Source organism: Chaetodon trifascialis, chromosome 12 (genome assembly GCF_039877785.1).
Source record: "Chaetodon trifascialis isolate fChaTrf1 chromosome 12, fChaTrf1.hap1, whole genome shotgun sequence".
NCBI lineage: Eukaryota > Metazoa > Chordata > Actinopteri > Chaetodontiformes > Chaetodontidae > Chaetodon > Chaetodon trifascialis.
This window is the reverse complement of record NC_092067.1, coordinates 11,414,368-11,438,997: the sequence shown is the minus strand read 5'-3', so window position 1 is coordinate 11,438,997 and position 24,630 is coordinate 11,414,368. Positions and strand designations below refer to the sequence as shown.

Below are 24,630 nucleotides of genomic sequence, written 5' to 3'. Positions count from 1 at the left end.
TGGACAGACTGAGCCCGAAATTAACCACAAATTAGTCACCATGGCCTAATTTTAGACAGGCAGAATTTAAGCCACATCGCTTGTTGTTTGATGTTTGTTTGAGGGGTGCTCGTTAGTCTCGTTATTATCTGCATTGCATGAAGGCTGCAAAATGCGGAAATTTTCCTCAAAGCAGATTTTTGAATGTGTTCTGCTCTGTTTTAGCTGCCGCACCAGGAGACGAAAAATCTTAAACGCTCCCTTTTTCGTATTTCTCACATGTTGAGGTTTGCTTTAAGGTGTGCTGTGCACACTTCCAGAGGGAGGAAAAACAAATCTTCTCAAGGCTAGATCGCTTAGCCCGCCTTGAAGTCTGACCACCTGGCTGTCTCGCTCCTTTCCCCCCCAAAAGTCCACATTTGCTTCTCTCTTCCTGGCTGTCTTACTCCACCAGTCACACCCAACACACCACAACACAACCGACCGAACCAAACGTCCGTTTTCTGTCTCTGCTTTGCAGCTCTGTTTGGAGGAGTGGCAGCCTTTTCCTGAGCCCACACTGCCCTTTCCTCTTAATTAGCGGGTGAAATGACACAAACAAGCTACCAATGTGAGGACAATGAGCAGCAGTCAGATAAGAACGATGCAGGAGAGTTCAGTGAAGGTGAAATCAGGCAAGTAGAAAGCGGAAGTATTGGGAGTGTAAGAGAGCACAGCTGACAGGGGGCTTTGGATGAGGTTTTCAAAGGCACTAACTCTGTTGGTTTGTTTTTTTTCCCATTTTCTGCTCCATTGAGCCCTGCAGGGGAGTGAGGAGGCCTGCAGACTTGATAGGTCATTACTGAATAGGGCTCCTCTGAGAATTGTAATGTTACGGTCGCTGTGACATGCGTGCTCCATGGCTGTAAGGGCAGCATTTTAAATGTTAGTCATGGTTGGGCAGGGATTGCTTTAAACAATGGTGCTGGTCAAGCACAGAAAACTATGTAGTTGTGCAGTTGAATATACAGCAATACATCATATTTTGTTCAAAAATAATGAAAATGAAGTGCTGTGGATGTATAAAGTGATATGAAATGGAAATATCCCAGCAAGCACAAGCTCCAATAAGAATCAATAAGTGCACTTATTACTATTGACATCCCACCACAGCTGGAAGGCAACATGACAGCAACGTGTGTTTCAAGGTTTCCACACGCGTCCGCTGTTGTGTGGCCATAGATTTGATCCCTGCACTTTTCTCAAGGCTTCAGTTTGCTTCAGTCAAAGTGCTTGTTGGATCGAAGAACAGGGTCTGAAACCTCCTTCACCCACGCTTTTCTAGTTGTTCCTAAGGACCACACCTGAAGGCGGGGTGTCAAGTCAGACGTCATGAAGAGACAGTCGTTCAAACGGTGTGGGTCAAAGGTGGAGGTCTCTCTTCAAAGGGTTCATTGTGTCACAGGCAAAGTGGTGTAAACAGTTGTGCAAAGAAGGAGCATGAGAGAGGAACTTCAAACCCCACTATTTTCTCACCTCCAGACAGATGAGTAATCGCTGCGTGAAGTTGGGGTGAATGTTAAATCGATGATTTCAAAAAGTTTCAGAGATTGTCGAATGCAGCTCCTCCAATTTTGCCTTGGGAAGGCTGTGTGGGGAGGGGGTTTCTGACGTTATTCCACCACTTTACACCATCAGATGAAGCATGCTGACACCTTGCATCTGATCATTCCCGAATCTAACAATTCAACAATAACCCTCTTTGGTAGAAATGTAAGGATCTGAAAGAATGTTTGATTTTACTGGTGTCAAGAGGTAAAAATAAGATCAATCTTGGAGAACTTACAGACTCCCCTGATAATATCAAGTGAGAAACGGCACTGACTGAGAATTAAACATCATTTTGCCTCCTCACTGTGATTCTATAAGACCTCATTATAAAGCTGTGTGAGATGCAATGATGTTTATGCTTTTGGCATTTGACTCCGTGGGCATGCTGTGTTGAGATCTTCTCTGATACCACGTGTGTTGAAATGAACTTAAATTCATCAAAGCGAAGATTAACCTGAAGTTTCTCCATCACCCTCTCCAGGTGTGCGGAGATGAGAAAATGAGCAGGATAGGAACCAAAGCGTTCTTTTTAAATTCTCAATGCAGCCTCGTCTCTCACTTTTCGTGTACGAACGAGTGCAACACCATCAATGACTTCCAGCAGAGACTGTCGGGAAGTGTGTGATGTTATCCCCATCTGAGCGATTATCGTGTCTCACCCCTCTTTATGACAGCCGCCTTTTCACATTGGCTTCAAGTGTGGCCGTACAGAAAAAAGCTATAAACACTTTTGCCTTCAGACACATGAACACGTTTGTTTCCAGCGTTCCCCGACCTTCACAGAATCGTCCTCCTCTCCTCCCCTCTCCTGCGCCAACTCTCAGTTTCAGCATGAGAAGGTGCAGACAGCCAGTTTTAGAGATTAGACCAAAGGATCGGCCACTGCTCTGGTGGAATCTTTCAGCTACAGTTTGACATCGCCACCCTCTCCGTAGACTTATAATCAAAGACAGAAGGCCAAATCTGGCAGGGACTGACTGCTAGACACCGTTATGCGTAGTGTCAGGCTTGACGGAGGTGAGTTATTCATATCAGTGTCTAATGTCGCTTCATTACCTTTGAGTCAACCAAGTAATTAAGGTTTCAAATTGGATTCTGATTGACAAACCATGATGGGCTGTGTTTCAGCAGAGTCACTGCCACGCAGAGAGACCAGAGGATGAGGAGGGGTGACGGGAATATTTGCAGACAGGTCCTTGGTTGATTGGCATTGACATGGACAGTGTGTCTGACCAGGCTGTGGTTTCCAGGCTGAGAGAGAGGGTCATTAGTGCACTGTGGTGGTGCGGATATGTTAGCTGCCCTGAGGTGTATGTGTTGGGGGGGTGGAGTTGTCTCTAGAAAATGAATGGAAGTCTATGTAAAGTCCCCCAAAATGATGGAAACACAACTGTGTGTGTGACAGACAGAGAGGCCACCACTTAAAGGAAAAATACACCCAGGCAGGATACTTTCCACTCATGTCATGTGTCATTGAAGGTTTCGTCTCCTCCTCGTAACGGCACACCCTGTGCATCTTCCCAGAAGCCTCCCCAGTCTCCTCCAGAATGCCAGATCTCATTGTAGAGCTCTCTGTGTAGACAATGGCTGCCTATTGATTTCACCTCGCTGCGAACACCGGTCCACATCCGATCTCAGGAAGTGGATTACATGCAGGGAGATCCACAGCTGTGATAGCGGGATAAATCTTATTTGCTTCATTTCCTTTAAGTTGAGATAAGGTGGGCGAGCTCCAAAGCATTTTGAGTTACAGCAGCATCCATATGGATCTTTGTCAGAATTTGCACTGCGCTCTGCTGTAAAACACACGACGCATGAGACAGATACTGTGTGCTTGCTTGCTGCTTTATGAAGAGCACTCTCAGCCTGTCGTAGTCTCACTGCTGGTAAATTGGACTGGCCTGACTCTCTAGCAGAAATCTATCTCAAGAGTTTTGTGCTTCATCTCGTCCTCTTACATATAAAAGCACGTGGCACTTTAAGCAGCCATTCCTTTTGTCAAGGACTATTTTTACCTGCGGATTAATACACATTTGGAGGTCTTTTCAGTGTTTACTGGAACAGGATGTGTATGTGGGATTCTGTGGTACAGATTATTATGAAGCAGATGACAGTCCAGAGAGTCATAGCACTGGTGTAAGCAATATGTCATTATTGTGTGTGTGTGTGTGTGTGTGTGTGTGTGTGTGTGTGTGTGTGTGTGTGTGTGTGTGTGTGTGTGTGTGTGTGTGTGTGTGTGTGTGTGTGTGTGTGTGTGTGTGTGTGTGCACCATATGAAACCCTGCGTTGGCTTGCTGCACCTGAGTTCTTTGGCTGAGTTGAAGGGATATGCTGTTTTTTAATGGTCACTAGAGAGGGCCCCTACCAGTCATCATTACTGTCTAGTGCCCTCCGTGTCACATTAATGATTCAGGAGGAAAACATACAGCATCCTGTGACTTACCACAGGGGGATTTAGGGCTATACAAAAAAAACAAGAGAGCTGAGCCATGAGGCATTAGAGACTTTCGACCTCAAGAAAGGCATCTGGACACAGTAAGGGTTTTTACAGACTTGTGCAGCTGTCTCTTACATGGAACTGGCAATTTGCATGAAATATTAATGACCTGGACACATTGCTCTTCACACTGTAGCCACCTCTATCAACGCTGTGTGGTGGTGTACATGCTAGAAAATGCAGTGCCTTGGGAAATTATCTGGAATAACATCAGCCTCCCTGGAGATGAAGAATCTGCTGATACAAGGTGAAAGAGCTGCTGTGTGATTCACTCACTGTATCAAAAAAGGCAAAGATCTGCGCTGCTCCTCAGCTGAAGTCGAAGTGGATGAATTTTGAAGAGGATGGCGATGACCCACATTTCTGTAGAAATACACCACACACCAGAAAATGTTCTCTCAACCTTGTTCTTCCCACTTTAAGTCTCGCACACAAAGGTTTTGTAACCGCATTTACACAGAGTGAAAGGTGCGTGATGCAGTCAGAGCTTCTGCACCACTTAGATATTTTTGCCCTGCTGCTGAGATCTCATTAAAGTTCAGCAGTGAAGAGTCATCAAGAGGGAGAAATACGAGCTGTTTCCGACCAGCTAAGTGGTGGCGGTTTAGCCGAGGTACTTCAGTTCAATGCTTTGAACGTCAGTTTGATTCATAGAATACAATTTCAGCACCTGGTCCGTTGACCAGCCCTTCTTCTGATCACATGATGTGGTCCTCATCAGCGGGTGGAGTTTGCCCAGTTGTCATGAACTTGTTTATGTGACTCAAGTGGAAATGGATCAGAGGAATGGAACGGAAGTTTGAGCGTTGAAAGCTGCAGAAATGCTACTAAATGGACTTTGAGGTGATTGTTTATTATGGTAAATTAAGTAGTAAATCATTAATTGCCCACTATATTGTGATATAAATCAATATGGGAAAGTATTAATATTAATTTTTCCCGCTAATCTCTCAAGCATGGAGATTTTGCTGCTGTTTTGGTAGCCAATCAATGAAGAAAGACAGACAGAGGCAGAGATGAGGGGAAGGGCACGATCCTCTCGTTTGCTGCTTAACTTCATGAATGAACTTGGATGTGGGTGTATACGCCCACAGAAATTGTGTTACGTGCAGCTTAATTCTCAAGTAATCAAATCACACTCACAAAGACTTCCAGTTACACCAGTTCAGGATTCCAGTTAGCAGCAAATTCCAGCTTTCATTATATTACAATGTCAGTTCAGTACAAGGTAGTAAAGGAGACGAGAGAGACTTTTTAATGCCACATTGACATTAAAGTATGGCACAATGTAACAATACGATGGCCTTAAAATGATCACAGGTAGTTAACTCCTATGTGACGTAGTGTGCTTTTTAAAGGATGAAGCTGGGGTTATATTTGATATTGTTTATGAACAAATTCCATGAAAACACTGAAACAAACAATGTGTTAGTCTCTCAGTAAGTCTGACTTTCCTACATTGTCTGTGACTCTAAGCAGTCTAGTTTCATTTTTTTAAATAGGCTCTGTAACTCCCTTGAGCAGCTGGACACTGCACTTCGTAGCAAAATTTGCTCAAACAGGAGTAAATGGCATTTTTGGGGGGGACTATTGTCAGCCAGACTGGGTGCTCTAGACAGTATTTGCAACAGCAGGATGGTGTATGTGACTGACTTAAAATAACATACAACACCCATGTTGATTGTACCGAAGACACCTGTCATCCAGCACAACACTGCGGCTCACTGATGTATTTTTAATGCTCTTTTGTGGTCTGTGACACAGAAATAAATTGTGCCAGGTTGTGGCTACACAGACAATATTTGTAGGATGTATTCTTTGTTGGTTCTGAACTTTGCAGGGGATTTGCTGACAGTAATCACCAAAATCACTAAAATATCAACAGACTTATCTTTTAAAGCCTCACTGAGCTGCTGTTTGCAGAGCGTTTCATCCAAAGCCAAACAGTACCTGGTGTATAAAGCACAAACATGCACTTTTGCAATGTCAGACCATAATCAAATAAAAGGAGTCATCCTGCACTGTTTACAACTATTTACATTGGACGGTTTTCCTGGTGGAAGGACAGTCCAGTATTGACACGCAGCCTGCACTGTATTGAAGGACTGAAGCTGTGAAGGCATCGTGCGACCTTGGTTTCTGACTTCAGTTATTTTGCCTGGTGTCTCTGTGCCATTGACCTCCAGCTGAATGTTCAGTAATGACTGTATTTTATGTTTATCCCATGTTCATTTCTCACCCATGTCTACTTTGCTTTTCTGCCAACTGGAGCCCAGCTGCTCCCAGCTCACCTGTGGTCTTTAATTGGCAGATTGATTCTGCTGTCTGTAAGCCCGGCCACCTGCAGAAAACACCCGACTGACTGGTGGTAAAATGCCACAGTCACAAAACACCAAGAAGACCACAATGTGGCTTTGTGGCCAGATGTCCCCAGCAGAGCGTAGACTTGGTGACAAATGGTCCATTATACGTTTGAGCATCATGAATTTTGAATGGTGGAAAAGATGAAAACCTTCCCCACACTGTGTTGAGGAAGCAGTGAGTCAGCGAGCTTTTCTCTGAGCTACATTATTATTGCAGAGCTGAGAAGTGAGTGCATTTCCTCTGCTCAGAAGCCAAAGTTTAACTGTCTCCTCACTCGTGTTTACTCAGGACAGACAGAGCGGCAGCAGGAATGTGTGCTGTGTGTACTCAGGGAGGGCTGCGTCAGGACACCACGCCTACTGCAGCACACAAACTCTGAGGGTTATGCTTTCACACCGTGACTATAATATGACAGAAGCCCAGATGAATATTTGTTTCACTTTATTGATGTTGTTGAGCAAGTGTTTGTCATTCGTTCCCAGTACTTGAGGAGTATCATGTGGCACAGTTATTAGCTGCCAGAAGCTGATAAGTGATAAACTACTGACCTCTTCACACATACTAAGTTTCCAGTTTATTAGACCTAGCAAAAACTAACTCAGTCTAACACAGCCCTGTAATAAATTCTACCTCCACGAAGGTTATAGTGTTCGGTTTTCTGTTGAAATTGCAATTCTTGAATCAACTTTATGGGCAGTTGTAATTTGTGCACTTGGTCCCCATTTATGGTACCCGGAGGATGTCCACAACTGGCTTTGATGATCCAATGATGTTTCATCTAGCTCTACCAGGGCGTCAAAGCTTACAGTAAATTACATTCATCGTCCCTAGAGGATAAATCCTAGAGAATTTGGTGATCCTGTGACTTTTACTGTAGTGGCACCATGAGGTTAACATTTGTGTTAAATGGATGGACTGGCATTAAATTTGGCACAGACATTCATGGTCCCCTGAGGATGAATTGTAATTGTAATGATCAGTATCAAAATCAAATATATGACCAAATGTGGCCAAATATGACCAAATACTTGCAAAACTAATGACATCCCCATAAGCCTCGGCTGAACTTGTGTTTAATGCTAATTAGCAAATATTAGCATGCTGACACTAAAATATGATAATAAACATGGTAAACATCAGCCTGTTAGCAGTGTCACTGTGAGCATTTTGACATTAGCCTGAAGCTCAAAGCACCACTATGTCTAAATGCAGCCTCACAGAGCCGCTAGCATGGCTGCAGAGTCTTTGTCTTGTTGTGAGAGAGATCACAGTAAGTGAAGAGTTGAACAAGGCATATCTGTATTCAGCAATTACAAGTTTTTTAAAAAAAACAAAGCTATCTGTAAATTGTCATTATTTCCTCTATTAAATGCCCCACCTCACATCTTAAAGGTCTCTTCATTGACTACAGTACAGCTGCAGTTCATCACTGTCAGTCACCGATGCCATGATGTGCCTTTAGTTGCAAATGAAGCTGAGATGATGTCTGCTGGTTCATTAGTGCTAATTCATGTAAAGTGAAGGGAAGAGGCAAGAGAAGAAAGGACGATGATGAAAGAGACTGTAATGAATAAGGACTGAAGGAGGCTGGTGTGGGCTTATGCAGATCGCTCCACTCCATTCAATTTTTATTTCCCAACTTCATTTCCACAAGCACTGGCAGAATTGTGTCCCTCTCTTCAGTGCCTCATATAACCCTGTTTATTAGTTTCTGATCTTCATGGTTGGTTTTAGTGACAGCGTGGAAAGCTATTTTTGTCCGAATCAGGGTATTCACAGCAGTTGGCTTTTATCAGGCAGCGCAGCAATTGAGAATCTTGTGTGTGTGTGTGTGTGTGTGTGTGTGTGTGTGTGTGTGTGTGTGTGTGTGTGTGTGTGTGTGCGCGCACACACATGTGAGTGAGTAGTCATGTATAGTATTCAAATCACAGGATTTCTCTGAGTATCAGTGCCATCAGAGGAAATCTGGAAATCTTAGGAAATCTTAGCATTTACAGCTAGGAGAGACGTTTCCAAAGCTTTACACTGACCCCTGTGGACCATTTATCATGATCTAAGTAGCCATACCTCAACCAGAACTGTTAACCATAGGACTGGTGGTTTGAACCCTGACTCCTGCTGACCATATGTTGTGGTTTAGCAAGATGCTAAACAACTAACTGCTCATGAAGTGTGTGTATACTCACTGGCAAAAACAAAAGTCTAGAGCCAAGCTAGCTGCCCTGTGTGCCTCTAATTAGGCGCAGCGCTGCTTTGAGCTAACTGCTAATGTCAACATACTAGCACGCTAACATGCTCACAATGACAATGCTAACTATATTCGTCCCACTATCTTAATGTGTTATCATGTTAACATTTGCATATTAGCACCAAACACAAAGTATAGCTTAAGGCTGATTCATTTTGCAAGCATTGAGTGGACAAATTGACCTAATGATGGCTCAAGATTATTGCAGTGGCAGTCGGGGGAGTATGGCTATCTGCACCAAATGTCATGGAAATCCATCAAGCAGTTCTTCAAATACTTTAGTCTAGACCAAATGGTGGATTGACTGACATTGCCAGCCCTAGAGCCATGCCATGTGCATAGCATAACCCAGTCTTTTTATACAAAAGCATCTGTCAAGTGAATGTGTGTGTGTCTGTGTGCGTTGGCATGCAGGTGTGCAGATAATTAGAACAAGTCCTGTTATGATTTTCAGGGAAAGATAGAACCTTGCTAATAGAAGTTGAGAAATGTGGGTGTTGTTCTCTGAATGTCAGGTTTGAAGCCTAATTGGGTGGTTGTTAAGCTGCTGTGGAGCTGTCAAATGTCTGCCCATGACTTGTGCTTGTAAACCTGAAAATCATTGTCTTATTTTAATTAATGCTTTTCACACTGGCCAGTAGACAATCATGTCCACCAGGACTGTTATTTCCACACGCTTTATTTGATATTTGTTCAAAGTTAATAATGTCAGCCATATTACACTGACTTTCCTGTGTGTCTGTTTGACATCGTTTAGGTTTCCTGAGAGTGGTCACCTCTTGTCTGCTTCCTCCGGAAACAGAAGATTAGAGGAAGGAAGACTGGATGGAAGTTCAGACTATGCCAGCGCTAAAAGAACAACAACCGCATCATTAGCAGAATGTTGCTGAAAGAGGAGCACTTTGAAGCATAATGTAGTTCTTTCCGACCTTGCCCCCGCAACATCTTTGTTTGGCTGATTTCATTGGCCGAGTGTAGACTGAGGGACCAATGGAGCAGATCGGGGAGGATCTGAACCTCTCCTTTCTGCTGGAACATGAAAGAGAGATGATCTTGAAGGTGCTACAGAAAGACGAGAAACTGAGGAAACGAGAGGAGAAGAGGATACGGTGAGGGCTTCAGGATCGCCGTTTGAACTCATGTTCATCTCACTCTGAGTTCATCCCTTTATGTTATCCTCTGCCTGTCCAACAGGAAGCTGAAGAATGAGCTGCTGGAGATCAAACGAAAAGGTCCCCATCGGCCCCAGGAGTTGGGAGAGCGACAGTGCGCTCGCTGCCTGAAGGCTTTGGGCCTGATCTTTGACCGCGGAGATCTCTGCGAGGAGTGTCAGCTGCGCGTCTGCAACGACTGCCGCGTTAAACCTCTCAACACGCGCCAGTGGAGGTGTAATGTTTGCGCCAAGATCTCGTAAGTGTGACACCTGCGGGGACCAAAACAGGGATGAGCTCCAGATGGTTTGGATTATTTGGTTAATGACACTACATCTGTCTCTATTTGTCTATGAGGGCCTCAGGTGTTTCAGTGCTTTGATCTTTTACAAGGCTTTAAAGAATAATCCACCCAAACCCCCCATAAACCCACCCAATGGGTGACATGTTAAGAGTCTAATCTGAAGACTTGTTACCCAAGAGAGACATGATGGTCAATAAAGAGCTTTACCTGAAGTTAGTGTTGTTTTACAATACAATCTTAAATGCCTCTCCATTCAGGATCTTTTTTTGGCCTTTTGGCCCAGTGCAAATGCAAATATCACTGCATACAAACAGTTCAGTCTGCTGGTTGCAGTCCATGTTTGTTTTGGTTCAAGAATATGTGGCAGTTAGCATTCTCAGGGGATTTACAGGGTCATTTACAGCCAATTATTACTGACAAGTGCTTCAGCGTGTAGTGTACAGTATTTACTCACCCGTAAGGTTGATGTTCCTTCCCGTTAAAGACTAAACAAATCTATTCAAGTTGAGTCAAGCTGGTTTTTCCTACAATCGCTTTGCACACTCAACATTCACACAATAAGAAAATCGATGGCAGACGTACCAAATTCTCCACCGCTGCTGGTCACAAGATGTTGTTCTCGAATGAGTGTAAGAAGTAAAACTATTGTCATCTCGTATATAGAGTATGGAAATGTTCCTGCTCTCTCCACCTACATGAGTTACCCACAGCTTAAGTTGCAGGAAATCAGGGTTTTCAAACTCAGTCATACAAAGCAGAAGAAGTGGTTGCACAAACCACTTTTCACTCTCTTGCTCTTCCTCTCTCACCCAACCGGTCGAGGCAGATGGCCGCCCACCCAGAGCCTGGTTCTGCTCAAGGTTTCTGCCTGTTAAAAGGAAGTTTTTCCTCGCCACTGTCGCCAAGTGCTTGCTCATGGGGGAATTGTTGGTTTCTTTGTAGATAAAAGAGCTTGGTCTGTACCAGCTCTATATGGAAAGTGTCCTGAGACAACTTCTGTTGTGATTTGGCGCTATACAAATAAATAAAATTGAATTCATTAAGGTATCTGCAGGTTTTGAAATGTCTTGAAACACAGTGATTTGAAGTTATGAAGAAGTCTTTCATCTCATTTACAAAGGTCTTGAATATTTCTGTCTTGCAGTAGGCAGTGATGCTAGTCGTGGAATGTTTTTGTATTTGATTTGAACAAAAAAAGAAATCCCCATTGCGATTGTTGTAGACCTCTGGGTGCGAAACAGGCATTACATTTCATTCTGTGTGATATTAAAAACACCTTACGAAGTCTTAAATTTAACTTTGTGAACCCTGTTAAAACCCTGTCATCGCAAAATAACGCACTGCACGATGATATAAAAGAGCATGTGTGGATTTTTCATTAAGAGAAACAATCCTGGAAGTCTGTTGAGTCCAGTTATAGGTGAACATTGTGTTTGCAGGGAGCTGAAGGTGGTGACAGGAGAGTGGTTCCTGGAGGAGCGGTCCAAGCGCTTTGAGCAGGGAGCGCCAAGCACTGACGTGATCAAACAAACAATCCTGAACAGCCCGGCCAGTGAGTTTCACCTCTAACGTTCTGAAAACTGTAAAGCTGTTAACCCAACCATCATGATTAGAAGGAAACGGTATGTAAGGTGGTGATGTAGTGTAGGAAATATGCTGATTAATGGGTTCTTGATATTTTTCATCCCAAGCTACAGTCAATAAGTCTACAGAAAACCTGTCAACGCCTTCTGAGTCGGAAAGACCGAACACCCCAAGATCCAACAGAAGTACAGTACTCAATGTCATGGACGGCGCCAGGAGGAAAGGGTAAGTACAAAACAGCTCCATTTATTTTCATGCAAACACATGCATTTCCTGAAGTGAGTATTTTACTCAATGAACTACACAACATGACGTTTGCAAGATACACAGGAAGCAGACAGGAAGGATGAACTCATCTCAAATCGCATTTAAAAGGAATCTCCAGTGTGTTGAGGACTCATCTCAGTACAAAGGCATTAGAAAACGTCAAGTGGATGCGCCTTTGATTTTTCACAGGCTCTGAACGCATTTGAAAATACATTTGGTGAAGCAACACGGCAGTAATTGGATTATACCAGCTAACATCACTCCTCATCTTGGCTGCACTGTAATGGTTCCTGAAGGCATCGCAAGGATTCAGGGAAGGCAGCCAAACAGAGGAAAAGCAAACGAGCTCTGATAAACAACAGACATCAGGGCTGCTCTGCTAACCAAAAATTAATTGGTGCCTGCTGAAGACTTATGAACTAATAAAGTAACCCATTAGTGATTATTGATTCAAACAGAATTTCTTCATCCAAAGATGTATTCAACATTTTTAATGAACATGTGTTTTGTTCATCAGGATTGTTCTTACAAATTGCGTTCCTGCATCCATCATAACGAGGAATCTCTGAGGCAGGCAAGCCAGACATTTTTTAAAAACGAGACTAAAGACTGCGGCCTGTTAGCAGCTCTGAGGCTCTACTGAGCCACAGCAGTGCTTTGAGTTAGGTGTGTAAGTATGCTAACTTGCTCACGATGGCAGTATTGGTATAATGTTGTCCATGTTTTTTAACTGAATGGAGTTTGTAACATGCAAAAACTTAGAAGTTATCACAGCTCAGCAGTCCAGCTGCAGCTGATGGGAACGTCATAAGTTTTGTTGTAAACCAAAATTGGAGAAATAAAAGCTTCGACCTGCTTCTGGTGAAACGTTAAGGGATTACCAAAGTCATTCAAATCCATCCTCTGGGCAAAATGGGTACCAAAATTTATGGGATCTAGTACACCTCACTAAAAAAAATCAACCTCGTGGTGGTGCCAGAGGAAAAGTCAGAGGGCTGCCAAAGTCAGTAGGCTTAATCCTCTGAGGACCGTGCACATTGCCATCCATGCAGCCACACCACCATCATGACCAAAAATTCTGTATCTGCATTATGGCTAACCAATGGCCTGACTGGACTGGAAAGCCAATATAATAATGCACCGGTGTATTTCCTGTGCAGGATGTGAACTGTAGAGTTGAGTGACTGAGATGATCTTGATAAAGCAGAGGAAGCAGAGAGACACAGTGTAATGACTCTGCATTAACGTGTGTGTGTGTGTGTGTGTGTGTGTGTGTGTGTGTGTGTGTGTGTGTGTGTGTGTGTGTGTGTGTGTGTGTGTGTGTGTAGAAGGATGAAGATGGATAAGAAGGGCAGCCGACCCACCTTGAAGCCGGAGAACGGAGTCAATGGCGTCAGTGTCAAATCTGCTTCAGATGGAGATGCACAAAGCGTACGAAGTGTTGGATCTGCTCCAAGTCCACGTTCACACAGGTGTCCATCCACACCACCAGTAAACGACTGAGCTATGCACTGTGTACCATACAATGTCATACCATTGCTCTATAGGAGCTCACACTAAAATAGTTTTGGAACCTGTTTTGAGCTCTAAACAAGGTTTTAGATCATCAGCACTGGTGCCTTCTACCAGCATCTACAGTACGAAACCTCAAAGTGTGAATAGAGACATTTACTTTCTCAGCATTAAGGCGTCTCGGTTAAAGCTGCTTGAAAAACACTTTCAGGCATCAAGGCTACATAACCGGCTTGAAAACTAAAGGAAAACCATTACTAAAAGCTCAGTCACATTAAAGCATCTATTAAAGTTCCTCCCCAGACATTGATTAAACCCCTAAAAGCTCATCTCTGTCGATCAGAATCACATATTTAGAAGTTTTTACCCTGAGAAAAATCTCTTCATTGCTTAGGCTGTGCTTTTGGCTTTGGCTCAGATGTATCTCTGTACCTTTGCCTTCATGTAGTCTGCTGAGATCGAAGCAGTCTCCACCACTGTCTATTTTATAAAGAAGGATGAAAGGAATGTCACTCAGCTTGTGGTTGAGCTAGTTTCTTTATGATTTTCAGGGGCAGTGCGGTGGCCTTGGAGTCCTCGGGGATGCCCACGGTCCCCAACAACCTGCGTTCCCAAACTTCGGACAGATCGTCCACTCCCAGCGACAACCGGAGGGTCAGGGTCAGCAACTGATACACGCCAGCACACATACAGCAACACACTGGGGGAAAATATCCTGATTAAATTGTTATTTTAACAGCTTCGGTGTGCTTATATGTGTTTGCACGCAGCCTGATGGAGCGGAGAGCATTGGCAGTTTATACTCGAGCGACAGCGCGTCTGAGAAAAAAGCTGCCGGCCATCAAAGGACAAATTCAGGCGCCCCCACCATTTCTGTGTCCAGGGCCTCTGTTTCATCAGGTATCCCTGCCACAACCCAAACCTCTGGCTTCACTTTGTCAATCTTTTGCTTCACACTGAAGCAGTTTCACAGGTCACATACAAACATTTCGATGTCACGGTGTTGGAGGCTGCGATGTCATATCAAAGGTGATGTTAAACAGTCTAACCTGTGCAGCCCAGACTGATAAGAAGCTCACAAAGGGCAAAATGATTCCTGCTCCTTCTGTCGGGAGCAGGATGACACGTCTGCACAAATTACACTGTTAAGTAACACCCTCGTCACTGCCTGCTGCTCTTTACGTGTTGATTCTCTCTTCTTTTTTAAGTATAATCTCCTCCACTTCGTCTCTGTCTGTGTCAGACCCTTTATCTCCACTAGTAACAGATGTGAAGATGTGTGTCAAGATTTCAGAATGGCTCAGATTAGTGTTATTAGCTGGAAAAGAGCCACCGAGTAACGATCTCCAATCATATCCACAGATGTGTCAGATCGTACATTTAGTACCGTATATACTGAAGGTGTCGCAGCATTGTTTTTCCAGTTTTAGGACAGATTTATCTCGGTGCTTTACTGTCATTTTGCTCAGAGGCTTGTGCCTGACTATATAGGTGATGTGCTCCAAGCATACAATTTGTCCCTGGAGGAGTCTTCAGATCTTCACAGTCTGATGCTCACTGTTTCAAAATTTCAGACAGACTCATGAGAAAGCTGCCTCCTGCAGATTTAGACTGTTTTGCCAGCTTGTTAATTATGCTTTTAATCAATTGTAAACATCAAAACAGCTCAAGTTTCTTCTGTTTCATTTTTCCTTTTGTTTTTTTGCCTGTTTATGGATTTTACATGTTTCAAAGAATACACTCACTTTCTCTCTTAGAATTAGTTGAAAAGATCTGTATCAGTCTCATGTCTGTGTGTTAAGCATGGAGTTGTTGGGAGGCAGTTATTTGTTTAGTATAAAGACTGGAAGCTTGGAGAACAGCTGACTGTGTCCTTAAAGAAACTTCCAGCTTAGCCTTATAGCTTATTATTTCTGTAGTAGCAAGATATCCCTTAAGACAAAATCACCTGAATTCAACAAACCCTTTCAAATGTAAGTACAATTTAAGGGGTGCATCATTTTCCTCAATTTACACATTAAATGGATCAGATTTACCCAAATGTTTCCCCTTGGAGGATAATAAGGGATTTGTATTCTAAACAGTATTCAGCTGTTTGTACCTTTAATTTAGGATTAACGAATGGGTGAACTGAAATTCAGATTTAAAAGATAACATTACATGCACGTTACGTTTTCAGTCCTTAAATACCCATGAAACCGTGAATGTAACCCATTAAAATGTCTAAATGAATTACAATCCCCTAATTTATCCATTTATTATCCCCTTAACATTCCGCTGAAACACCTTAATTTCATCATGATTCATGGGTAGAATAATGGAGCACATCCACTGGGTGCAAAATACAAGTAAAGCTAAACAGTCGACAAGGGTGAGGACAGAATACCAGTGTGATCTTACATTTTTCCAAGACTAGGACTAACTTTAGGTCTAGTTTGCACTGAAATATTCATATTTATATTGTTGCTGTTTTTTTTAACATGTCTTTTACACTGATCATCAACTGGTGCACCTGCTGACTGTTGCCTGGGACCTGTTAGCATTAGCCCCAGTCTTTTGGCGTGATGTCATGAATCAAGCCATCAAGCACACATTAAGGACCAGTCCACTGACAACATTAAAAAACCATCCAGAGACATGTTTTCAACCATTGTCTTACGGAGCTAGATTTACTAGTTCAACTGTTTTTCTTCAAATGATCAGCTCTTTCTGTCTAGTTGCAGTTGACTCTTACATTAACACACCTCGAGCTGCATTCCTTGAACATTAGTCACTGACTAATTAAAAAGTGGTCAACTGATATTGGTTTTTCAACAGCCAGTACTGATGCTGCTGCTTCTATGGCCAATATGTAACGCTGATGTTGTTTTGCATCTGTTGAAATATAATTTAATGACATGACATGCTTTGTTTAATCAACAGCAGATATCACCCTGATTAATCAGTCGGCCAATTCATTCATCTGCCACTATTTTTAATTGTTACAGTTACATGGAGAGTGAATGTAAGCATATTTCGGATGTCCTCACATTGTCTCAGCAGATAAAATGGTGGTCATTAGTTTCTTCTCTCTGTTGCCCGGCCTGCTGCTGTTGCTGTGTTTGTCTTCCAATCCCTCTCCCCTTCAAACAGCATCTTTGAAACCACTTTCTTTTTTTTTCGCTCCTGCTCCCCCGTCTCTCCTTTCCTCCCTCCCTGCTCCAGATCACAGCCGCTCAGAGATGGACCTGTCAGCTCCTGGTTCTGAACCCAGTGACGACGCCCTCAGCCTCAGAAGCCGCTCGGTCCCCGGCCTCAACGAAACTGTAAGCAGCATCAATCCGTCCTTTCTCCCTCCCTCAGCTGTCTCCCCGCACGCTGATCATGTTTTGATTTCTGCAACAAATTCACCACAGACCACAGTCAGAACAGCAGAGTGTGAAATTCACATTTTGATCGAATGCTTTGTCAGTCATGCCCTTTTTTGAATCCATACATCCACTCTACTGTACGTCCGTATCGAGCTCAGGATCCGTGTATCCGATCTGATGAGCTCGACGTGATGCATCAGACGTGGGGCTGAATGCTAATTTCACTTCAGAGCTCACTTCAAAGAGCATGACAAGCATCTAAACGGTTGTAGGCCGAAAACAGGTGGAGGATCTGATGGTCAGTATAGGGCTGCTTTGTCTTTGTGTTTACAGAGTGTTCATTTGCATTCAGAGCGCTTCACAGAAGCACGGGCACACACACAAACACATTTTCTTTTACCTACTCATCCATTCATGCTCACAAGTTTACTGCGAACCCAATGACATTGTGATTTTGTGTGTGAAAAACGAGTAAACAAATCATCACACTCTGTCCTGACTTGTCTGATTGAATTTATGGAAGCTGGCTGCATGCACCCACCCACCCACACACTCACACACACACACACACACACACACACACACACACACACACACACACACACACAAACACACACACACACACACACTGCTGCTCTGTGGAAAACCGTGCAGCGTACGGAGACACGTTGGCCTGCTTCCCAGATGCCATCTCCCTCATGAGTAAATATGAATGCTGTCATCCGCAGGAGTTTTCTGATGAGGATGCAGAGGAAGACATCGATGCTCTGATGTCAGCCCACAGCAAGACCGCCAGCCGTCGCCTCAGCAACACGGTGTCAACGGTACCTCCCATGTTAAAGCCAGCGCAAACACAGAAAATGTCAAAACCAGATTCTGGGAAGTCCTGTATTCTGACACACAGTGCAAACATGCACATGCGCACTGTGTAAACACACATACTGTACACTCACTATCACCAGTTGTGTGAGGCGTGGATGTCATGCTGTTGACTGTGTAAACATAGTGTGAGCTGTAGGGCAAGAAGACGGCTTGTGTCATGAGCAGCCGCCACGTCAGCACGCTCGGGAAGCCTGCTGCGTTTACATAAACAGCTCGACTTGTAGTATGATAATGTACGGGGTTACGGTTGTGTGCACGAGAATAACATGTTTCAGACAGACATTTTGTTGTAGGTTAATGCGGCGTACGCTCTGTGTATACTTGTTGGAAATTCCTTGGAGCTAAGTGGAATTTTGTGAGGCTCACGGGAATAAGAAAATACGTTTAACATTGCACAAACTCACTATGACCTCCAGTGAGGTCTCAGGTGGAGGCAGAAATGCTTGAAGCACGGCCATATAAAACCAAAATTATCTGCACGGTTTCATTAAATATTATCTCACGTATTAAAAATTGGTACCATTTTTATTTACCTGATTTCCCATGTTTACACTTTAGCAAAGTTAAAAGTACTTAGTCTGGCAGAAATTACAGTTATTCAGTCGGCCTAAATAATTGATTTATGTCCCATCATGTTCATTGTCCTGTGTGTGTGCTAACTGCGAGGGTAAACAGATGAGACAGATGTCCTGTCTGTCATTTATGAGATGACATTTATCATGTCATATCATAAATCATGTCATTTATCATGTCATCTCATAAATGACGAACAGCCATCGCTGAGCTGCTATTGGCTCTATGAATGGATGTGATGAGCAACAATCGTTGAGTCTGTCATTGATTAAAGCTCTAATATACTCTGCTCACTGTTAAATGAGTCACTCCATGGAGGCCTGTGGGTGGATAATGAAAGTACTGCTGAAGTAGTATTAGTACCGTTTATTTAACAGTATAATTTCCGTTACCTGGTAATTTTTTTTCAAGCTTTGATTTTATTTTATTGATGAGTCAGAATGAGCAACAACTCAGTTGCCAGTTTATTAAGTACACCAAGCTAAAGCTAATGTTTGAGAGGATGACTTGTGGTGCATTATACACAGTAAACATCATGGAGGGCGACACTTGTTCCTCATTCTGACTGTCGCCCCGTGTGCTTCCATGATGATTTCACAGATGATTCCAGATGAGTTGTAATCTCTGTGGTTTCCTCTGATAATCACCATGGTAACTGTGTGTAATGTGGGTTCCGCAGCTCCTCCTCGGGGGCCGGGGGTCTGCGCTTGGGGTCTGCCTCTATCACTAACACATCAAAGAGCTCAGATCTCTCTCCTTCTCCTCTTTTCCCTCCTTCCTTCCCCCGTCTATCTCTTTAATGAATCGGCTGCTAGTCTTCCACTCCTGGCTCAGAGAGAAGGTGGTACCTCAATGTCCCTGACTCGGATGCTGAGACTGTAAGTCTCCCCTTTCACGCTCGTGCATGCATTTCTGTTCACCACTACATTATAGAACAGTAAAGGTGCAGCAGCAAAGCCCCAGAGCACAAATATTACATAGAGTATTCAATAATGTACACAGATTTTTCTTGAACATGCCGGTATATTCTGAATACACCTGCATGGTCAGTGTGTGTCTGTGCTCATACTTGCTTTATTTAATGCGACAGTAGCTACGTCTATTTCCATTAAGCCTAAGCTCCTCAAGTCATGTATTACACAGGCTCCCTGAAGGAAATAAGTGAGGTAGACTTTCCACAAGCAGAGGCTCAGAGTGGCTCAATTCTGGCATTTTTACTTCAGTGCTCTCCGGAGCAGTGTTATTATCAGTGGATTGCACTAGTTATTTCCTGCCCAGACCCACAATAGTCATGTTTGTCTGCATCCTGAGACATTTTCCAGACAAAATGACTTGCAGTGGTTGTAATGATCTTGACTCTTTTGTACATGAAATAGGTTTTGCAGGTGCACAGTATGATGAGGCACAATGAGCTCTTAATGCTGTCTGGTTTGTCGTGTTGGAATTGTTACTTTTTAATTTGGCAATCTATGAACTCAGCAGCCACACAGGTCAGTACACCCACCGCTCGACAGTCAGCGCAAAGTTAACTTTCTGGATGTTACTGCTAATAATAAGACCTCGTAATTGGCAGCTCTTCTTGGTCTTCCTACAAACACTGGAGTTTGTACTGCTGCTGTACTCCTTTTTGCCTTTTGGGTGTTTGTCTTGTCTTCCTATTCTTCTGATTACACACTGATATTCCACGTTCCCTTTATCTAATTTGGCTATTATCTGACCGAGCTGTCTTTGTGTTTTATTTTTTCATTCTCCCTTGCGAGGATTTGCTGCTTTTCTTATTTCTTATGTCTCCTGTGACAGTAAATTGAGTATCTTGTGGCTTAATTGGTTAATCAAGAAAATAATTGGCAGGTTGATCAATAAGGTATTATCTTGCAGTTTTTATTTTGCAATATAACCAAAACCTCAACAGTGGTAATGAGCTGAAGAGGGCTACTGAAAAACACACAGGCTACTGAAAAATCCACTGCCTCTGCAATGCCCCCTCCCCACTCCACCAACCACATGCATGAAGAAGAGGGGTTGACCAGAATATCTTAGAAAAAAAGAGAAAAGCACTAATGTGCTTCGACCTCATCCTTTCACTTAATCTCACTTACAGGAAAGTGCTCTCTTACACATCCTGTGTGACCCACCACATGCTTTCATGCACAGTAACCTTTCCTAACTAAACTGTCCATTAGTACTCTCCAGACCAAGTAACATAGATAATGCCTTATTCTTAGACATAATGCAAACTGCAAACCTGTGACACATAATTTACTTTTCAAGCATTTATTTTCCCAGACAGGTTTCACTAAGAGCAGCACTATGTCTACTATGTCTTGCCACAGATTTTATTCCATTCAAGTTCATAAAAGGCTGCAACTCTTTTATTTCTCCCATATTTCATCAGTGTTCTTTAATACTTTAGATGCAGTTGTTGTCGCTCTTTGTATGTGTTGCTCTTTCTTTTCTTTCTCTTTTTTCCTCCTTTGACCTTCTCCCCCTCTCACTCTCCTGTCTTTGCCTAACAGAGTAGCATAAACAGCATGATGAGCATGTACAGTGAGACTGGTGACTATGGCAACGCCAGGGTGAGCGGCGAGATCCTGCTGAACATCGGCTACAGCTACAGAACCGGTGCTCTCAATGTCCTGGTTAAAGAGTGTCACAATCTGGCAACAGGAGATGAGAGGAGGCAGCGCACAGACGCGTATGAGTGCATGCACACACACACGCACACACACACACACGCACAGATACACCCAGATAATAAGTGCTGATTAAGTCTGCAGTGTTAAATGTTAATATGTTGTTAATGAACAGATCAGCTCCTTCCTTTGTGGAAAAAGAGCCAACATCATCCTTTGCTTACAGCTTATAAATGATATGATGGGTGACCTCCTTGCTAATGTTTTGTTTTAGTTGTTTCATTTATTTTCCATTAAGCTTTATTGTTCAGATTGACTGCTATATTTACTGTTTCATAGCTGTTCAGAGGAGCATCCACTGTAATAAATCAGGGGCAGCCGATATTTCTTCTTGGTATAAACTAGAACAAATAGTTTCCATCTCCTGCAATGAAGCCTGTCTGAGTCACTCTGCCCTTTTCTTCATGGCAGCTATGTGAAGACGTACCTGCTGCCGGATACGTCACGACAGAGCAAGAGGAAGACGAGTATCAAGGCCAACACCATTAACCCTGTTTTCAATGAGAATCTGAGGGTTAGTGGCTGAAAAACTGTAATAAGCAGAAACTTGTAAGAGTTACTCTGTGAATTCAAATGCAACGTTTGTCCTGTCTTAATTAGTATGTGATCAGCCACTCGCAGCTGGAGACACGGACGCTGCAGGTCTCTGTGTGGCATCACGACCGGTTTGGACACAACAGCTTCCTGGGGGAGGTTGAGCTGACCTTTGACTCCTTGGAGTTTGACTCCCAAATAGAGGAGTGGCACGCTCTGCAGCCCAAGGTAGGACCCTGAATCAGCCTGCTCTCATGCATGTTGTCTTCTTCTGTGTATGAGAGGACTGTGAATTCTGCTTGTGTAGGTGGAGAGCAGTTTAGACTCCACAATGCAGTATAAAGGAGAACTGACGGTGGTGCTGAAGTACATACCTGCAGAGAAGAACCTCATGCTGCCACTGGACCAAGTGCAAGGTACATTCAGACCTCAAACCTCATTCTGTGTTAAACTTTTTTCAAAGAGGTGAGACAATTTAAATGACTTGTGGATCATTTTACTGTATATTTATTTCAATGGCATGTTTATGGAAACTTTTGGATATTTACTAGAAGTTAGAATAAAGTTTTTGTGGGTTTGACCAATGTTTGTCTGTGCAGCGTGAGTCTGTAATGATGTGCGACCCACCAGTGGTCGGCTGCAGAGTTACATTTAGTTTTAAAGTTTTTTCATCTCTGAGTTACAGCTAAAATTAAGCTCTTCCCTTCGCCATCTGACCCCCCAAAAAGTTGTTTATACACTCACATCCTCCACAATTGCAATGCAACGACACATTATCATTCTATTGTCTAAAGCATTTACTACACACTTGTTTTGCTTCTCAAGTGCTACGTTTTAAACCTGAGCCTTGAATTGACGATTGTTTATTCTCTCTCTTTGTCGGGCCCTCAGTGAAGAAAGGTTTCCTGAAAGGCAAGAAGACGAGCAGCTTCACTCTGCCTAAAGGGGGCATGGTTGAGCTGCTGGTCAAAGGAGCCAAAAACCTAACTGCTGTCAAGTCTGGAGGCACCTCTGATCCATTTGTGAAAGGGTGAGATGCTCCCTTCAAGGGCGGGTTAGAAGCTCTTGAATGGGGGCCAAAGTTTCAAAGAAGGAGCACATTTGTAAAAATGAGTAAAGATGTGTTCAGACTCACTTTTAAACTGCACATTATTACATTATTTGGTTAGGAAATTCTATCAATAAATAATTGCTATCTGTAATCCCGGACAGATTATGAAACAATGGGCCCCTCAAGGCAAACATGTAAAAAGCCCCCACCCCTCCCCGAGCATTTTGCATTTTGTGATCATTTTGTATCTCTTTGTGGTCATTTTATTCTTTCCCATAGATACCTCCTACCTGACAGCAACAAGTCAACCAAGCACAAGACCGTGGTGGAGCGACGCACGGTGAACCCACAGTGGAACCACACCTTCACCTACTGCGGCCTGCAGCCCGGAGACCTCAACAACGTCTGCCTGGAGCTCACTGTGTGGGACAAAGAAGCGCTGGCCAGCAATGTATTCCTGGGAGGAGTCAGGCTCGGAGCTGGCACAGGTGTGTGGGTTTTTTTGCCTGTAAGGTCAAAGTCTTTCTCAGAATTTCAAATAAGGTGCTTAAAACCTCTGAAACGTTGCACAGTTCTCAGAGGGCTAAAGAGCTTTAGTGGAACTTTGAGGAGACTGATGCTGCATATCTACAGGAATGATTCAAGTACGCTTTTATTCACATTTAAAGAAAAATGAAATGAAAATATCCTGTAAAAACCTGAATGAAGAACATATATACTTGCCAAACAACAGTCCTAAATCATCAGATTCATCTCACTCATCTGGAAACAAAAGGTCTTTAGTTGCACAGTTAAGAGTTGGTATTCATCCTCCAGCTATTGAGGTTGGCAGGCTGAAATATATTCAAAGGGGAAAACAGATTATGTGAGCTGTGTGATTTGGAAGAAGTGGAAAGTGAGGCCCATTGTCTCTGGTACCACACAGTGATTTAAGAGAGTCTTTTTTCCATAAAAGACAAAACCCTGAAATGTTCTCATCAAAAATGAATTCTTCTGTATGGAACCGAACAGTTTGACATTTCCAATATCATTACCTATAGTGATGAATGAAGACAATGAAGTCTTTATGTTGTGCCATGCATACAGCTCGCATGGGCTTACAAGACAGATCCAGAATACTGTGTATACGTTTTGAAATGATTCAATTCAATTCAGTTAAACTATATTGTCATTATACTAATGTACAAATAAATAATGTTTCAAAACTAAATACACGTAAAAAAAACAATCTAAATCAGTTTTTCAGATCATATCTACATAAAAATCCATGATTTGCTGACAAAACATGTAGCACAATACTAGTTAAATCCAAATAAATTCAGATAAAATATTGAATAATTTAACTGTCTTGCTGAGAGTTAGATAATGAGATTGATATCACTGTCATGTCTAACCTTTCGTTTGATGGTGGAGCCAACAGCCGCTTAGCTTAGTTTAGTGCTGACTGGAAAGAGGGGGAAGCAGCAAGCCCTGCTCTGATCAAGGTCCACCAAAATCCACCTCCCAGCACCTCTTTAGCTCACTAATTAACATGCTATATCTCATTTGTTTAATCCACATAAAAGTCGCAGCACATGAGCCCACATAAAACCACAATTTGGCTTACTGGCTGCATACATAAGCTTCATATTACTGTGCAGACATGAGAGTAGTATCAATCTTCTAATCTCTCTGCAAGAAAGTGGATATGCATATTTCACAAAATGTCAAAAGTATTCCTCTAGATTTGCTTACTTTATCTCAGAAGCCTGGAAAATAAGGGAAGATGGATGGTTTGATTAGTATTCATTCTGATTTCTCCAGACTTCTACAGTAAATGTTCAGTCATTTTGATGGAGACGTGAAGGTCTGAAAGCGACTCAAGTGGTTTTACTTCATTTTTTGCTTTTCTGTCGTGTGGTTTGCAACCGAATACAGAGCATTCTGAATTTGGCATGTCTTTGATACAATAATAAAACGTTCATTCATTTATAATCAGAAAGTTACCTGCAGATATCACTTCATCTAATACCCAAAGCCCACCTGTTGTAATGTCCTCAGGGCTCTCCAGG

The 24,630-nt window shown here is 42.9% G+C and overlaps 1 protein-coding gene across 3 annotated transcripts in view; it reads left to right on the top strand.

The window, feature by feature from the left end:
- The window catches only part of sytl5 (synaptotagmin-like 5), a 34,867-nt gene that overhangs the window by 7,676 nt on the left and 2,561 nt on the right, over window positions 1–24,630 (top strand). Inside the window, exons 2-17 of one of the 3 annotated variants that reach the window (XM_070976254.1) lie at window positions 9,436–9,787; window positions 9,873–10,088; window positions 11,573–11,685; window positions 11,825–11,942; window positions 13,313–13,456; window positions 14,048–14,156; window positions 14,267–14,396; window positions 16,701–16,801; window positions 17,575–17,670; window positions 19,117–19,179; window positions 20,818–20,996; window positions 21,406–21,508; window positions 21,595–21,756; window positions 21,836–21,944; window positions 22,420–22,558; window positions 22,859–23,067. In XM_070976254.1, the coding sequence (XP_070832355.1) occupies window positions 9,669–9,787; window positions 9,873–10,088; window positions 11,573–11,685; window positions 11,825–11,942; window positions 13,313–13,456; window positions 14,048–14,156; window positions 14,267–14,396; window positions 16,701–16,801; window positions 17,575–17,670; window positions 19,117–19,179; window positions 20,818–20,996; window positions 21,406–21,508; window positions 21,595–21,756; window positions 21,836–21,944; window positions 22,420–22,558; window positions 22,859–23,067 (2,110 nt within the window). In that variant the 5' untranslated portion in view covers window positions 9,436–9,668. The remainder of the gene's footprint in view (window positions 1–9,435; window positions 9,788–9,872; window positions 10,089–11,572; window positions 11,686–11,824; window positions 11,943–13,312; window positions 13,457–14,047; window positions 14,157–14,266; window positions 14,397–16,700; window positions 16,802–17,574; window positions 17,671–19,116; window positions 19,180–20,817; window positions 20,997–21,405; window positions 21,509–21,594; window positions 21,757–21,835; window positions 21,945–22,419; window positions 22,559–22,858; window positions 23,068–24,630) is intronic. The other 2 variants (XM_070976255.1, XM_070976256.1) reach the window with 2 other exon arrangements.